We start from the raw sequence: 17,107 nt of genomic DNA, 5'->3' as shown, positions 1-17,107 counted from the left end.
TTGATCCCTGGGTCGGAAGATCCGCTGGAGTAGGAAATGGCAACCCACTCTAGTATTCTTGACTGGAAAATTCCATGCACAGAGGAGTCTGGCGGGCTATAGTCCATGGGGTTGCAAAGAGTCGGACATGACTGAGCACACAAGCATGCATGTGTGTGTTCAGTTGCTCAGTCATGTCTGACTCTTGCGATCATAGCTTGCCTGGCTCCTCTGTCCATGGAGTTTTCCAGGCAAGAATACTATAGTGGGTTGCCACTTCCTACTCCCAAGAATCTTCCTGACCCAGGGATTTATCTGCATCTCCTGCATCTGACAGACAAATTCTTTACAACTGTGCCACCTGGGAAGCCCCTGTCACCTTTTAATGTGCATTAGAATATGTAAGTTGGCTATAGAGACTTTCCTTAGTAAGTTGAGATGCAGCCCAGGAGATTAATAAGCACTCCCAGGTGAATCTGGTCAGGTTGTTTGAGGACCACTCGTGATAGCGTGCTTCAGGTTCTCAGTCCAGATTGCCCACAAGGGTGCTTCTGAAGAACAGTGGAGAATGTTAAGTGCAGAATTTTCTTAATGCATAAGATTGTTGCAACATATAACTTACTCCCATTTCCCACATCTATTGTCAGGAAAAAAAAAAACTTGAAAACTACATTTGGTGGCCTAGCTTTTCATTAAATAGACCGTCTCCTATCTAGTCATTCCTCAGAATACAGACTGTAAGATATGGGCTTAGCTTTGAGAACAGAAGAGATGCTCATTTGGTGAGGTGTGTTGTTGGACTTGCATAGTTCATTCTTGTCACTTACTGAATAAGTTCCAAGGGATGATGTTCATACATCATTAGCCAGCAACTGTTTATTATGTGGCCTAGATCAGAATCATTTCAGATTAAGTTGCAGTTGTTCTGTCATATTGAGCATCCATTCAACTATTGAGTGCTCTTTGTCATATACCACCAAAATCAATGTAGAAACCATACTGTAATATTATACAAAACAAGTAGACAAATTATAAGAAACCATATCTGGAAATAATTTTGTAAAATAATTAAATTTAGTGTTACATTTCATTTGTTTTACTTGAAGCGATATAGTTCAAGGGAGTATTTTTGGCAGTCCATATTAAGGCAACCCACTCCAGTGTTCTTGCCTGGAGAATCCCAGGGACGGGGGAGCCTGGTGGGCTGCTGTCTATGGGGTCGCACAGAGTCGGACATGACTGAAGCGACTTAGCAGCAGTAGCAGCATTAACATAATTATTATAAATTTGACATTCAGCAGGTTCATTGACCTGAAAATGTAAACATGGGCATTTTATGAAGTACTGAACATAAAGTTTGAAGTCAGTTTTTTTGTAACATACTAAGTAAGAAATGGGTTTGTAATTTATCTTTTAACATGCTTTAAGTTCCGTATATCCTAAATAAAATCAGCTTTTTTTTTTTTCATCTTTTTTTAGTCTCTGACGTTAAGACTTCAAGACTATCCATCTTTGTCTCATCTTGTTGTTTATGTACCATCTATTCATGGAAGTAAGGTAACAACCAAGAGTCTGTTATCAGAATGTTTCTGGGATACTTATGCTAAATATTTAAGTCATTTTTTGATACATTCTTCAGCATAGCACTTATCTAAAACATCTAAAATAGTGGCTGGGTTGGTGATCCACCTAAGACTATTTAAATCATTGAGATCATCTACTCTGACTTGAACTAAGCAGAATAAATCCAAGTCTCTTTGTTTCAAGTAGGAATTATTTCCACTTTATCAGTCTTTCAAAATATGTTAAATATTGAGTACCCTTTTATGTGCAAAAACTCTGTGCCAGGAATCATAGGAGGCACACAAAAGAGGAGGACATGAACCATGTTCTCAGAAAGCTTATATACTGTTGGTAGAGGGATAGAAATATATTTCATAGCCAGGGGAAGGGTGAAAATGAAAGAGGTACCCAAAAATGTATAATACAAATCAGAATATTGCAAATCCTTGAAAAGCGTTAAAAGGGGAGTATCGCTGACTGATAAAATCAGAAAAGACATTAGTTTCAGGTGATATTTAAAACTACCTTAAAGGATAGTTAGTGTTTTTATAGATAGATTGAGTATTCAAGACCTGGGCTCTCTACTTTGGGAGCCATTAGCACATGTGACTATTTAAATTAATAAAACTTAAATAAAAGTAAAAAATCAGATCCTTAGTTGTATTAGCCATATTCCAGATGCTCAATAGTAACATTATTGCAGAAAGTTATAATGAACAACACCTTTGAGACATAAATAGTAAAACCAGAACATGGAAGGTGTAGGGTATGTTTGGAAAATAGTGAATAAGTAAATAGTTTTAAAAGGATAGCTACCATGGAGTGAAGTAAGCCAGAAGGAAAAACACCAATACAGTATACTAACGCATATATATGGAATTTAGAAAGATGGTAACAATAACCCTGTGTACGAGACAGCAAAAGAGACACTGATGTATCGAACAGTCTTTTGGACTCTCTGGGAGAGGGAGAGGGTGGGAGGATTTGGGAGAATGGCATTGAAACATGTAAAATATCATGTATGAAACGAGATGCCAGTCCAGGTTCAATGCACGATACTGGATGCTTGGGGCTAGTGCACTGGGATGACCCAGAGGGATGGTATGGGGAGGGAGGAGGGAGGAGGGTTCAGGATGGGGAGCACATGTATACCTGTGGCGGATTCATTTTGATATTTGGCAAAACTAATACAATTATGTAAAGTTTAAAAATAAAATTAAAAAAAAAAAAAGTAATGGGAGAAAAGTCTGGAAAACTAGTTCATGGCCATGTTGTGGAAGTCTTCATTGGAAGATTCAGAAGCCAGAAGGGAACCAAAAGATTTTTCACCATGGTAGTAATGGGATCAGAGCTATTTGTTTTGGACAGTGAATCTATTTTTGGTATAGGATGGATTAGAAACAAGACAGACCAGGCACCTGTCAAGGGGTTTTGCAGGCTTGTAGTCATGCAGTGGAAGTAGAAATAAAAGGATGGTAATTTTTGAGAGAAGTAGGCAGGGAAAGAAGGTGGAGGTAAAAGACCCTTGCCACATTTTACCCAACAAACTTACTTCAACATCTAACCTAAGTGTGCCCTGTTTTCCTTTTCTAGACTACTCCAATAACCTCTTGCTACTGCTGAGTCCCATATTTTGTTCATAAGTTCTTTGAGGAATATTTTACACTGAATTATAATTTATGTCTTTATTGCCATCCCATAGTATGAACTTATTGAGAGTAAGGACTAAATGGGTTTTACTCTGCATCCTAAACCTTTAGTGAAGTGAAATCTTTAGAGACCACCACATATACATTCAAAATGTTTCTTGAATAAAAAAGTTAATGAGATTTGGGGCCAAAATCACTAGAAATATTCAAAGGAAAAAAGAAAAGGGGATGTAGTTAGGAGTCATCTCAAAGATTGAGTTTCACAAGTACCTTGTAATGGATTCATTGTTTTGTTTTGCTTAGCTCAAGTGAGAGGTAATTCAACATCTTCAGTACTAAAAGCTCTCTTTAAGGGTTTTTTTTTTTCAGGTAAGTTGGTTTTGAATGAATTTAACATCTTCCCAAACAAGGCCTTCTCTGGTTATTCCAGGAAATTAATGAGCCTTTCTCAAATAGCCAGTCTTAGCAGCCTAATAAATACTTAGTGGACACTCTTTGGAAAGTAACACTGCTGACCCTAGTTGTTGCACACCCAGTCTCACAAGGACAGTAACTTAGGTCTGTCATGATTTCTGTGTGTCTGTTACAACCCATCACCAGAAGGATACATGTATTTAAATAGGCAGTTTGAAAGCTTTTTGAGTCAACTGATTGTCTTAATATAGTTTTCCAAATGTAAATATGGAATTACCTGCATTTTTTAATGACAGAAAACAAAATTAAGTCCATTAGAAATTTACTTATCTGTATATTTCAGAGACAGACTCATGAATTCTTTCTTGGATAAAGGTTTATTCCGTAAAGAAATGGCCAAATTTTTAAAGTAATAATAAAATTTGTATTATTTTAATTACCTGCTAAAGTGATTAAAAATTTCTTCCTATCTCAGGCAGTGTCTCAGCTAAAGACACCTATAAAAATATAATGAATAATTGTGCTCAATAAATGATTTCTCTAATCTTATAATGACTGTTTTCTATAATGGAAATATCTGACAGTATTCTTTGCCTTCTAATTAAAGAGGGAAAAATAAAAGCAGAGCTCCTTAGTAAATTTTTTTTCTTTTGCTTCCCTATGTGTGTGCATTCTGATAGCATCTTCCCTCATCTGTTTTTCATTTTCAAAAACAATCAAAATTCCACTCAAACAAAATAACATAGTTTAAAATACAGTCCAAGATGTAGTACTGGAAAAGCCTGAGATGGACCCCACTGGCTTTTTACTTTACTGTGCATTGCAAACTACTTGCTAGCTACAGTTAGGCATCAGATTAATTTCTTCCTCAGCTTGTATAGGTTAGAGTCATTTAGTTGGATTGTGGAAACAATTTTAATGAAACTCTTCTATTATAGACAGCTGAGAATGAAGAACCTTACACCACTGTGGACATGTTATTAGATGAGAAATGTCATTATGGAAATTGCAGTGATGGAGATGTCACATTTTAGGTTTACTTTTTTTTGAGATAACATTTCTTTTTTTTGTACACAGTGAACCTGTTTTCTATTTACTATAATCACTGTTTAGCCTCATGTAAGATTAGACATAATCTTACATGAATAGCATTAAGCATCTGTAAATGAATGACAGTATGTCTCCAAAAGCCTTTTGTAGTCTAATTAGACTGTAGAAACATAATAAATATGGAAATTTTTAAAAGATAGAACAAAATCACATTTTATTTTGACTGAAAGTATTCGGGGATATATTATCTAAATTCCTAATTAATCTTGAATTAACTTTTGCTCTTAATGTTTTTATCCATCGTTTATGGTCCCTCTCTTCTACAAACACCAAAAGCAAACTACAAGAAAACTGTGCTGTACATCTGCTCTTATAGATAACGACCCTCTAATAATTTATTAAGATTTTTCACCAAATTTTTGTAGCTTAGCATCTCTCCTTGAGGAATTTAGGCCCTCTAAATATAGCTTGAGAGTTGGACTGTAATAGACAATAGAATACCTTCTTCAAAAATGAAATTTATAGATTTTTATTTTCTACTCAAATATCAAGTGAAGATATTTTACTATAAATTTAATTCTGTTTTTTCCTAATAAATCAATGTTCTATATTCCAGTTTGTTGTAGATTGTGAATTCTTTAAAAAAGAGACAAGATCCATACAGCTTCCTGTAACTCATCTTTTTTCCTTTGGTAAGTACTTTGATTTTGGAAAAAATTTTTTTTTTTCAGTTTTTGGCTTCACTGGCTCCTCATTGATGCGTGGGATTTTCTCTAGTTGCAGTGCATGGGCTTCCCATTGTGGTGGCTTCTTTGTTGCGGAGTATGTGCTCTAGGTTTGCGGTCTTCAGTAGTTGTGGCTCATGGGCTCTAGAGCATAGACCCAACAGTTGTAGTACATGGGCTTAGTTGCTCTGAAGCACGTAGGATCTTCCTGGATCAGGATCAAACTTGTGTCTCCTGCATTGGCAGGGAGATTCTTTACGACTGAGCCAACAGGGAAGCTGGATTTTGGAAACCTTAAGAATTGTTTTTCTTTTTGATAGAGTGTTGATTTGTTTTGCCAGTTAGTTGTAATAATGCAGAGCCTTGTAACATTTTTTGTGTGTATTTCTAGTATAGTTCTTAGAATAACCATGTGATATGACTCAGTGGTTTGATTCTTATTTAGATCTTCTACCCATCTTTTGATTTTTTTTTTTTTATTAAGCTGCAGAGCTGTTTGTATATTTTGGAGATTAATCCTTTGTTAGTTGCTTTGTTGGCAGACATTTTTATCCCATTCTGTATGTTATCTTTTCATTTTGTTTATGGCTTCCTTTGCTGTGCAAAAGCTTTTAAGTTTAATTAGGTCCCATTTGTTTATTTTTGTTTTTATTTTCATTACTCTAGGAGGTAGATTAAAAATCTTGCTGCAGTTTATGTCAAAGAGTGTTCTGCCTATGGTTTTCTCTATGGGTTTTATAGTGTCCGGCCTTACTTTTAGGTCTTTAATCCAGTTTGAGATTTTTTTGCATATGATGTTAGGGAGTGTTCTGATTTCATTCTTTTACATGTATTGATAGCTGGCCAATTTTTCCAGAAAAAATTAATGAAGAGATTGTCTTTTCTCCATTGAATAATCTTGCCTCCTTTTTCATAGATGAAGTGACTATCGGTGTGTGAGTTTATCTCTGGACTTTCTGTCATGTTCCATTGATCTATTTTTCTGTTTTTGTGCCAGAACCATACTGTTTTGATTACTGTAGCTGTGTAGTATAGTCTGAGGTCAGGAATCCTGATTCCTCCAGCTCCCCTTTTCTTTCTCAAGATTGCTTTGGCTGTTTGTGGTTGTCTGTGTTTCTACACATATTGTAAAATTTTTTGTTCTATTTCTTAGTAAAATATCATTTGTAATTGATAGGAATTGCATTGAATCTGTAGATTGCTTTGAGTAGTATAGTCATTTTCATAGTATTGATTCTTTCGATCCAAGAACATGTTGTTATCTCTCCATCTGTGTTGTCTTTGATTTCTTTCACTGGTATCTTATAGTTTTCTGAGTACAGGTCTTGAAGTTCTGTAGATAGGTTTATTCTTAAGTATTATAATCTTTTTGTTGTGATGATAAATGGGATCTTAGAGGAAATGCTTTCAGTTCTTCGTATTTGCTGTGTGTTTGTCATACATGGGTTGTTTGACATACAATATGTTTGTCAACCATACATATTGAGGTATGTTCCCTCTATGTCCACTTTCTGGAGAGTTTTTACCATAAATGGATTTTTAATTTTGTCAAAAGCTTTTTCTGTATCTGTTGAGATTATCATATGGTTTTTATTCTTCAGTTTGTTAGTATGGTGTACCACATTGATTAATTAGTATGTATTGAAATGATCCATTGGTTGTTGAAATGATCCATTGGTTGTTATTTAGTAGCATACTATTTAGCCTCCATGTGTTTGTATTTCTTTTTTATAGTTGTTTTTTTCCTGTATTATAATCTCATAGCATTGTGGTCAGAAAAGATACTTGATATGATTTCAGTTTTCTTAAATTTACTGAGGCTTGATTTGTGACCAAGACATGATCCATCCTAGAGAATGTCCCATGTGCACTTGAGAAGAAAGGATATTCTGTTACTTTTGAATGAAACGTTTTTACACATCAACTAAATCTATCTGGTCTAATGTGTCATTAAATGCTTGTGTTTCCTTGTAATTCCCTGTCTGTCCATTGGTGGTGTTGTTCATCAGTTGCTCATTTGTGTCCAACTCTTTGCAGTCCCAGGGACTGCAGCACGCCAGGCTTCCCTTGTCCTTCACCATCTCCCGGAGCTTGTTCAAACTCATGTCTATTGAGTTGGCGATGCTATCCAACCATCTCATTCTCTGTCGTCCCCTTCTCCTGCCTGCAATCTTCCCCAGCATCAGGGTCTTTTTTAAGGAGTCAGTTCTTCGCATCAGGTGGCCAAAGTGTTAGAGTTTCAGCTTCAGCATCAGTCCTTCCAGTGAATATTCAGGATTGAGTTCCTTTAGAATGGACTGGTTGGATCACCTTGCAGTCCAAGGGACTCTCAAGAGTCTTCAACACCACAGTTCAGAAGTCCATTGGTGTAAGTGGCTGTTAAAGACCCCCCACTATTATTGTGTTACTGTCGATTTCCTCTTTTACGGCTGTTAGCATTTGCCTTATGTAGTAAGATGCTCCTATGTTGAGTGGATAAATATTTACAATTGTTATATCTTCTTCCTGGATTGATCCCTTGATCATTATGTAGTATCCTTCTTTATCTTTTGTAACAGTCTTTGTGTTGGGCCTATCAACATTTTAATAATAAAGATGTTCTTTCTAAAATCTTTAGGGTGTGAGTCAGACTAAAAAAGTTTTTAAGTACAATATTTAGCTTCTGATTTCCTTTTTTGAAAAGCAAACTTTTAAATTATTTCTTACCTCTTGTTAGAATTTGTAAAACATGCAAAAGATAGTCCATCTTTCTTGTGAAGAAGGTTAGTACAATGAATGGTATTTCAAATTAGAGTAAGTAAAGTGTGAAGGACACTTCATATCAATAGTTTTTCTCCCATTGTTCATTTTCAGTTGCCTTAAATTCAGTGCTGTATTTTAAAATACTGATTACAACAGGTACTCATTAAAATGGTTTGTAGTTGAATGTCTAAGCAGTGTGTCTTAAAAGTGATTTATTAATCACAAATTGATGGTACACCTTCTATTTAAGAAATTTGTTTACATGTTGATCAAATTTCTTACATCTGTTTTCTTAAATTCAATTATTGATCCTGTAAAATAGTTATGAGGATGCAACATTATGAAAAAACTGGTTATGTGTTTTAGCTGGTGCTAAATGTGCCTGACAGAATCTTAACATCATATAGTATTTATTTTTTAATTATTAGCATTTTAGTGATATACTTGGTAATTATTTCAAGCCTTTTCTGTCTATTGCACAATGGTGGTTTGTCCTATTTTCTCTTTTCAGAGAAGCATCTGAACACTTGTATTTGCATATTCTTATCCAAAGGCATTCACATCTAAGTGGGTGTAATTTTTTAAATTGATTAAGATGTTTTTCAAAAAAAGAGAAAATAGCTACCAAGAAAGCATACCTTTTTGAAATTGGAAATATGTAGTGATTTTTTTAAAACACATAAATGTTATTGAAAGTCTTTAAAAAAACTAAAAATAGAGCTACCGTATGACCCAGCAATCTCACTCCTGAGCACACACCCTGTTGTGCAGTCACACAGTCGTGCCTGACTCTGCAACCCCAGGGACTGCAGCATGCCAGGCCTTGCTGTCCCTCACCATCCCCCGGAGTTTGCCCAAGTTCATGTCCATTGCGTTGGTGATAACACCCAGACAGCTCATCTTCTGACACCCTCTTCTTCTATCCTCAATCTTTCCCAGCATCAGGGACTTTGCCAGTGAGTTGGCTGTTCATATCAGGTGACCAAAATACTGGAGCTTCAGCATCAGCTTCAGCATCAGTCCTTCCAGTGAGTATTCAGGGTTTATTTCCTTTAAGATTGACTGGTTTGATCTCCTTGCTGTCCAGGGATTTCTCAGGAGTCTTCTCCAGCACCACAGTTTGAAGGCATCAATTCTTTGTCACACTGCCTTCTTCATGGTCCAGCTCTTATAACTGTATGTAACCACTGGGAAGACTATATGGACCTTGACTATATGGACCTTTATCGGCAGAGTGATGTCTCTGCTTTTCAACACAACTGTCTAGGTTTGTAATAGCTTTCCTGTCAAGAAGCAATCATCTTCTGATTTCATGGCTGCAGTCACCATCTGCAGTGATTTTAGAGCCTACGAAGAGGAAATCTGTCACTGCTTCAATCTTTTCTACTTCTATTTGCCATGAAGCAATAGGGCCCGATACCGTGATCTTAGTTTTTTTAATATTTAGTTTTAAGTTGACTTTTTTCACTCTCCTTCACACTCATCAAGAGACTCTTTAGCTCCTCTTTGCTTTCTGCCATTTGAGTGGTATTATCTTTATATCTGAGGTTGTTGATGTTTCTCCCACATATCTTGATTCTAGCTTGTAACTTATTCAGCCTGGCATTTCTCATGTTGTGCTCAGCATATAGACTAAATAAACAAGATGACAACAGACAGCCCTGTCGTATTCCTTTCTCGATCTTGAACCAATCAGTTGTTCCATATAGGGTTCTAACTGTTGCATCTTGACCCATATACAGTTTTCTCAGGAGACAGGTAAGGTGGTCTGATGAGCTCCTGATGAGAGATGGTATTTCCATCTCTTTAAGAGCTTTCCTCAATTTGTTATGATCCACATAGTCAAAGGCTTTGGCATAGTTGATGAAATGGAGGTAGATGTTTTTCTGGAATTCACTTGTTTTCTCTATGATCCAGTGAATGTTGTTGGCAATTTGATTTCTGGTTCCTTTACCTTTTCTAAACCCAGTTTGGACATCTGAAAGTTCTTAGTTCATGTAATGCTGAAGCATAGCATGCAAGATTTTAAGCATGACCTTGTTACCATGGGAGATATACCCTGAGAAAACCATGATTCAGAGAGGCACATGTACCGCAGTATTCATTGCAGCACTGTTTACAATAGCCAGGACATGGGAGCAGCCTAAATGCCCATCGACAGATAAGTGGATAAAAAGTCTACAAATGGTAAATGCTGGAGAGGGTGTGGAGAAAAGGAAACCCTCTTGCCCTATTGGTGGGAATGTAAATTGATACCACCACTATGGAAGACAGTACGGAGATTCCGTAAAAAAAACTAGGAATAAGACCACCATATGACCCAATAGTCCCACTCCTAGGCATATATCCTGAGAAAACCAAAATTGAAAAAGACATTTGTACCCCAGTGTTCATTGTAGCACTGTTTACAATAGCTAGAATATGGAAGCAAGCTAGATGTCCATTGACAAATGAATGGATGAAGAGGCTGTGATATATACAATGGAATATTACGCAGCCATAAAAAGGAACGCAGTTGAGTCAGTTCTAGTGAGGTGGATGAACCTAGAGTCTATTATACAGAGTAAAGTAAGTCAGAAAAAAGATAAATATTGTATACTAATGCATATATATGGAATCTAGAAAGACGGTAGTGATGAATTTATTTGCAGGGCAGCAATGGAGAAACAGGCATAGAGAACAGACTTTGGACACAGGAGGAGGTGGGAAGAGAGAGTGAGATGTATGGAGAGAGTAACATGGAAACATATTACCATATGTAAAATAGATAGCCAGTGGGAATTTGCTATATAACTCGGGGAACTCAAACAGGGGCTCTGTATCTACCTAGAGGGGTGGGATGCAGAGATGGGAGGGAGGGTTAAAAGGGAGGGGACATATGTATACCTATGGCTGATTCATGTTGATGTTTGACAGAAAACAACAAAAGTTTGTAAAGCAATTATCCTTCAATTAAAAATAAAAAAAGATGTGGTACATACACACAATGGAATCCCACATAATACACAATGGAATAATTCAGCCATAAAAAGGGATGAAATTGGGACATTTGTAGTGGTGTGGATGGACCTAGAGTCTGTTGTATAGAGTGAAGTAAAGCAGAAAGAGAAAAACAAATATTAAATAATATCACATATATATGGAATCTGGAAAAATAGTACAGATGAACCTATTTGCAGGGAAGAAATAGAGACACCGACATAGAGAAGAAACATGTAGACACAGTGGGGAGGGTAGGACAAATTGAGAGAGTATCATTGAAACATATATGTTACCATATAAAACATAGAAAGCTAGTAGGAAGTTGCTGTATAACACAGGAAACTCAATCTGGTACTCAACCTAGAGGGGTAGGTTTGAGAAGGGGAGTGGAAGGGAGGTTCACGAGGGACGGGACATATGTATACATGTAGCTGATAAACTTTGGTTGTTTAACAACAGCAAAATTAATACTATAAAGCAATTATACTCCAATAATAAACTTTTAAAAATGAATAAAGTCATTATAAATGTTCTGTTTTTGTCCAGAATTCATTGAATGAGGATTGAATTTTTAGGAGTCCATTCTTCCATACCAAAAGCAAGAACCTATAAACTCTTTTAATATCAAAAATCTGTTGGCATTATTTAGACATTGTTTAAAGTCATTACTTTTGTACTTTAAAAAAAATTTTTTTTTGGTATTCTAAGTAATATAGTCTTTTAATTCAACAGGATTGTCTTCAAGGAAAGTGATATTAAATACAAGTGGTCTGTTCTATAATATAGAGCTTCTGAACTTTGGACAGGTAATTAATTATCTTGACAATAACAAGGACTTGATTTCACTTTACCGCTTAGTTAAACTTATAAACCTGTTTTTTTGTTTTTTTTATTTGTGGTCAAACTCTGTTAGATATACCAAGCGTTTAAAATCAACGTGGTAAGCAAGTGCTCAGGAGTCAAAGGTAAGTATATTTTCTGAAAAAATAATTTTGTCATTTGAAGAATCTTTAGGTCTTCTTCAGTGGAATTTTCTGTAATACTTATTTTTCCATATATGTAAATTAATATTTAATATATGATAATAGAAAAGCTGTTTATACTTCCAATTAATTTAACATAGCCCCTTTTTAACAGTAAAAATATTGATCAGTTTTAAATATTTACATTTAAAAAATACTGTATATCTTGCTGTCCTATTGCAATAGTAATTGACATTTAGCTGTTTAATTTTTTCCAATTTCTTAGTACTTCCCATATGTTCTAATATCTTTTTGTAGGCCTAATTAAACATTATTATTAAAGAATTCTCCCTAATTTCTTATCATGTGATATAACTCTTACTGATTATTTCTTAATGAAATGAGTAATTGTATAAATGCAGATATCAGCATGCCTATGTGCATGCTAAGTGACTCTTTTGCAACCCTATGGATTGTAGCCCACCAGGCTCCTCTGTCCATAGGATTCTCCAGGCAAGAATACTGGAGTGGGTTGCCATGCCCTCTTCCAGGGGATCTTCCCAACCCAGAGATCGAACTCACATCTCTTATGTCTCCTGCATTGGCAGCCAGATTCTTTACCACTAGCACTACCCGGAAAGCCCATCTATAGTTATGTATCTCAGTAGCTTATATAACATTTAGTAATATAAAGTTAGTAATACATATTTCCTTTATGTTTTTACAGAAGAAATTACTAGTATCTATAAACTTCATATTCCCTGGTCTTATGAAGATTCACTAACCATTGCACAGTAAGTAAATCAAAGAATTTACCTTAAACTTTGGTGTTTTTGAATAATACATATTTTACTTTGTTTATTTAAATCATAGTAAAATTTTAGTGAAATTATTATAGTACCTTTTAGTAAAATACAGGTTTCCTTTATGTAGCATTGTGCTCATAAGATAATACATATAACATTATAACATATAGTATTCTTATTTAAGCAGTGTAGAATTTAACCTTACTTGCATCAAACAGGAACCCCTTTCCACCCTCTCCCCCAACTCCTGTGTGTGTCATCTAGCTTCCTTACAGTATTTCATTGTGTGGTTCTGAGTATTGACTTAGCCATGGTTATTTCACAGCATTTTGTATTTAAAAATTCATTGTTTATATTTTCAGGGTTCCATCTTCCACTGAAATTTCTGTGAAACTCCATATTGCTCAACCGGATAATGACAGCCATGTAGCATTACTAAAAATGTACACATCATCAGACTGTCAATATGAGGTAAGTTATATGTTTGCTTAATTTTTAAGATTTAGTTATAGAATAAACTGGAAATACTTGGATTCCTTTTTAGAACTTTCTTAGGGTAAACCAGAATTAGTAGGTCAAGTGAATAGAATCTGTCCTACAACCAAGCTTCAGTTTGACCTATACTATGAGTTATTTTAGATTTTTGGAAGTTATCGGTGCTTTGATGTCTTGCTTTGTGTTTCTAGCACTGAAGGATTCTTCAGGGATGTAATGGTTTTCAACTTGTGCCTTCGTGTTTCTAATACTATAGAAATAGGAAGAGCTGTGTTAGTAATTCGGCTCCAAATACTGCATGCTGTCAGATGTCCATGTTTTAACAAATATTTTATTTTCAAAAAAGTCCAAATTTAGATATTTTACAATTTCTCTATGAAAGATATATTCCCTTTTCCCAGACTTTCTAATATCTAAGGAGGTATATTTATGGTAGAGATAATTAATGAACAGTGAATTTCTTTTTAAAATATTGTTTTTGCTCAAATTTTACTACATGTGCTCTCTTTGTTCCTGGTATTATATTATGTGAAACCTATTTTTATTAAATTTACTCAGAAGTGGTTTTGCTTAGCTTTTTTTAGTACCGTACAATTGTAGGTTTGAGATTTTAAAGTACAGGTTACATAGAAAATTGATTAATTTACTTAATTTTTCAGCAAATAAATGTATAAATTCTGGATTCAGTCATTCAATGAATTCCTTTAGCTTGTATGATCTGGTCATAAGATATTCCAATTAATTAACTATATTAGTTAGTAAAAGTTTACTCGTGTATCATAGCATTCATCCAATCGAAAAGAATTTGATTAAGGGCAAAGTTCTGAACAGTAAACTGCAGTTGATAGAATTTAAATGTTGATGGTTTGGAGAATTCTTTTCAGATCTTGAGTACCTTTAGGTTCATCATTATAACAAAGTAGTGATTGTGATTGTTGTAGAGAGCTCATTTAATAAAATGTGAGTATAGGAAAAATAACCTTTATAAATAATTGTTTTTTAAACTAGGTGACAGTTAAGACTTCCTTTTCACAAATACTTGGACAGGTAAGAGAGCCTTCTTGTCAGTTATTTATTGCCTTGTGAATACATACTCTAAGACAGAAGTTGTAAGCATTTCTGTAAAGGACCAGATAATAAATATTTAGGCAAATTATATATAGTGTCTTGTTGCTGCTGCTGCTGCCACTACTTCAGCTACTTTTTTCTTCTTTTCTCTCACATTAATAAAATCTGAAAGCCATTCTTGGCACAAAGTCGATAGTTGGCCACCCCTGTCTTTAAGGTGATACTTTCATGTTTGATACTTCCTAAAAATGAAAATTGCTTCCTGATTTTTAAATGAATGTTATATTAAAATTTCTTGTTTCTTATACTATGCTATTCATATCCCAATATAATCTGTAAGTTCTATCGTATAAATGAACATTTTCAAGAATTTTTTATGTCGTGCATGCTCAGATTGTAAAAGTAATTTGTATTAAAAATAAACATATTGAAAAATTCATTTGGGGAGTTTCTTTAAATGATTTGTGGCTTCCCTGGTGACTCAGGTGGTAAAGAGGCCACCTGTAATGCGGGAAACCTGGGTTTGGTCCCTGGGTGGAAATATACCATGGAGAAGGGAATGGCAACCCACTCCAGTATTCTTGCCTGACAAATCCCATGGACAGAGGAGCCTGGTGGGCTACAGTCCCTGGGGCCATAAAGAGTTGGGCACAACTGAACGACTAACACTTTCTATGATTCATAGGCAAATAGTTTTACAAAAATAACATATCAAGTCATAGAACTACTATAGTATATTCAACATCATTTTAATTTGCAAAATTGTACAGCCTGGACATAAATAAGTAATAGTGATTTGTCAGAGAAATTATAGTTTTAAAATTCACTAAAAATTTTATTGTATCATTACTTTCACTTTATTTTTTGGTTTGTAATGTTTTGCAGTATAGGCATGGCAGATTTTTTAAGTCATTTAATTCTATAATTATCTGTTCAGTCATTCAGTTGTGTTCAACTCTTTGCGACCCCATGGACTGCAGCACGCCAGGCTTCCTTGTCCTTCACCAACTCCCAGAGCTTGCTCAAACTCATGTCCATTGAGTCTGTGATCCCATCCAACCATCTCATCCTCTGTCGTCCCCTTCTCTTGCCAGCTTCAATCTTTCCCAGCATCAGGGTCTTTTCAAATGAGTCAGTTCTTTGCATCAGGTGGCCAAAGTATTGGAACTTCAGCTTCAGCATCAGTCCTTCCAATGAATATTCAGGACTGATTTCCTTTAGGATTGACTGGTTTAATTTCCTTGCTGTCAAGACAAGAGTCTTCTAGCACCACAGTTCGAAGGCATCAATTCTTCAGTGCTCAGCCTTTTTTATTGTCCAGCTCTCAATCCATACTACTGGAAAAACCATACCTTCGACTAGACAGACCTTTGTTGGCAAAGTAACATCTCTGCCTTTTAATAATGCTGTCTAGGTTTGTCATAGCTTTTCTTCCAAGGAGCAAGCATCTTTTAATTTCATGGCTGCAGTCACCGCCCACAGTGATTTTGGAGCCCAAGGAAATAAAATCTGTCACTGTTTCCATTGTTTCCCATCTATTTGCCATGAAGTGATGGGACTGGATACCATGATCTTAGTTTTTTTAATGTTGAGTTTTAATCCAGGTTTTTCACGCTCCTCTTTCACTTTCATCAAGAGGCTCTTTAGTTCCTCTTTGCTTTCTGCCATAAGGGTGGTATCATCTGTGTATCTGAGGTTATTGATATTTCTCCCAGCAATCTTGATTCCAGCTTGTGCTTCATCCAGCCCACCATTTCACATGATATACACTGCATATAATTGATGTACTCCTTTCCTGATTTGCTTAATAAACATATCTTATAAAAAAGTTTGCAAAAAATTGCTACACAATTGTATATTTTCTCTTTTATGCATTTGATAAAAATTTAGATAAACATTTCTAATATACCATATATTCTTAGCATTTATTTTACTTAGAATTTTTATGCCCATTACTGGAGATATCTTTGTGGTTGTGTCAGAAAATGTATAAAGTGAAGAACAACAGGTTTATTTCATGTAAAAGTATGCTTATGTCATTAACATTAACATTCAGAAATTGCCCATTTGTCTGTTTTCTAGGTAGTTAGATTTCATGGTGGAGCACTTCCTGCTTACGTCATATCTAGTATCCTTCTTGCTTATGGAGGACAGTTATACTCTCTTTTCTCAACAGGTAAGAATGTTTCTATTCCTCTCTCCCTCTCTTCCTTCCCTAGTGCTTCATTACTAATTTTTTTATCCTACATGTAGCTAATGAGGACCCATCAATTTCCTTGTTTTTATTGGGGTAAAACTGATTAACAATGGTGTGTTAGTTTCAGGTATACATCAAAGTGGTTCAGTTTTACATATACATGTAGCTATTGTTTTGCAAATTCTTTTCCCATTAAGTTGTTACATAATATTGAGCAGAGTTCCCTGTGCTATACAGTAGGTCCTTGTTGGTTATCTATTTTAAATAAAGCAGTGTGTACATGTCAACATCAGTTTCTTGAAGATTTCACAACCCTTCTCTCTCAAGTTTATAGGCGTTTGAGATCCTCTTTAAGTTTTAAGAGGTGCCCAAGAAAATTACTTACTTGTATTCTGCATTTTATACCCTTTTGTCTAAAGTTTATTCTCTCTGTTCTGAGGATCTCTTAAGAGATAGAAACTGATTGACAGGGCTT

At 35.3% G+C, this 17,107-nt stretch overlaps 1 protein-coding gene across 2 annotated transcripts in view; it reads left to right on the top strand.

Annotated features, from left to right (window-relative positions):
* The window catches only part of PGAP1 (post-GPI attachment to proteins 1), an 81,119-nt gene that overhangs the window by 44,767 nt on the left and 19,245 nt on the right, over window positions 1-17,107 (top strand). For both annotated transcript variants that reach the window (XM_027563468.1, XM_027563476.1), the window contains 8 exons: window positions 1,459-1,536; window positions 5,272-5,347; window positions 11,837-11,910; window positions 12,018-12,069; window positions 12,794-12,860; window positions 13,235-13,343; window positions 14,376-14,414; window positions 16,518-16,611. In XM_027563468.1, coding sequence (XP_027419269.1) covers window positions 1,459-1,536; window positions 5,272-5,347; window positions 11,837-11,910; window positions 12,018-12,069; window positions 12,794-12,860; window positions 13,235-13,343; window positions 14,376-14,414; window positions 16,518-16,611 — 589 coding nt within the window. The remainder of the gene's footprint in view (window positions 1-1,458; window positions 1,537-5,271; window positions 5,348-11,836; window positions 11,911-12,017; window positions 12,070-12,793; window positions 12,861-13,234; window positions 13,344-14,375; window positions 14,415-16,517; window positions 16,612-17,107) is intronic.

This window comes from Bos indicus x Bos taurus, chromosome 2, assembly GCF_003369695.1.
Source record: "Bos indicus x Bos taurus breed Angus x Brahman F1 hybrid chromosome 2, Bos_hybrid_MaternalHap_v2.0, whole genome shotgun sequence".
In the NCBI taxonomy this organism is placed as follows: domain Eukaryota; kingdom Metazoa; phylum Chordata; class Mammalia; order Artiodactyla; family Bovidae; genus Bos; species Bos indicus x Bos taurus.
The sequence above is the reverse complement of the archived record's forward strand: the minus strand, read 5'-3'. Positions and strand labels throughout refer to the sequence as shown.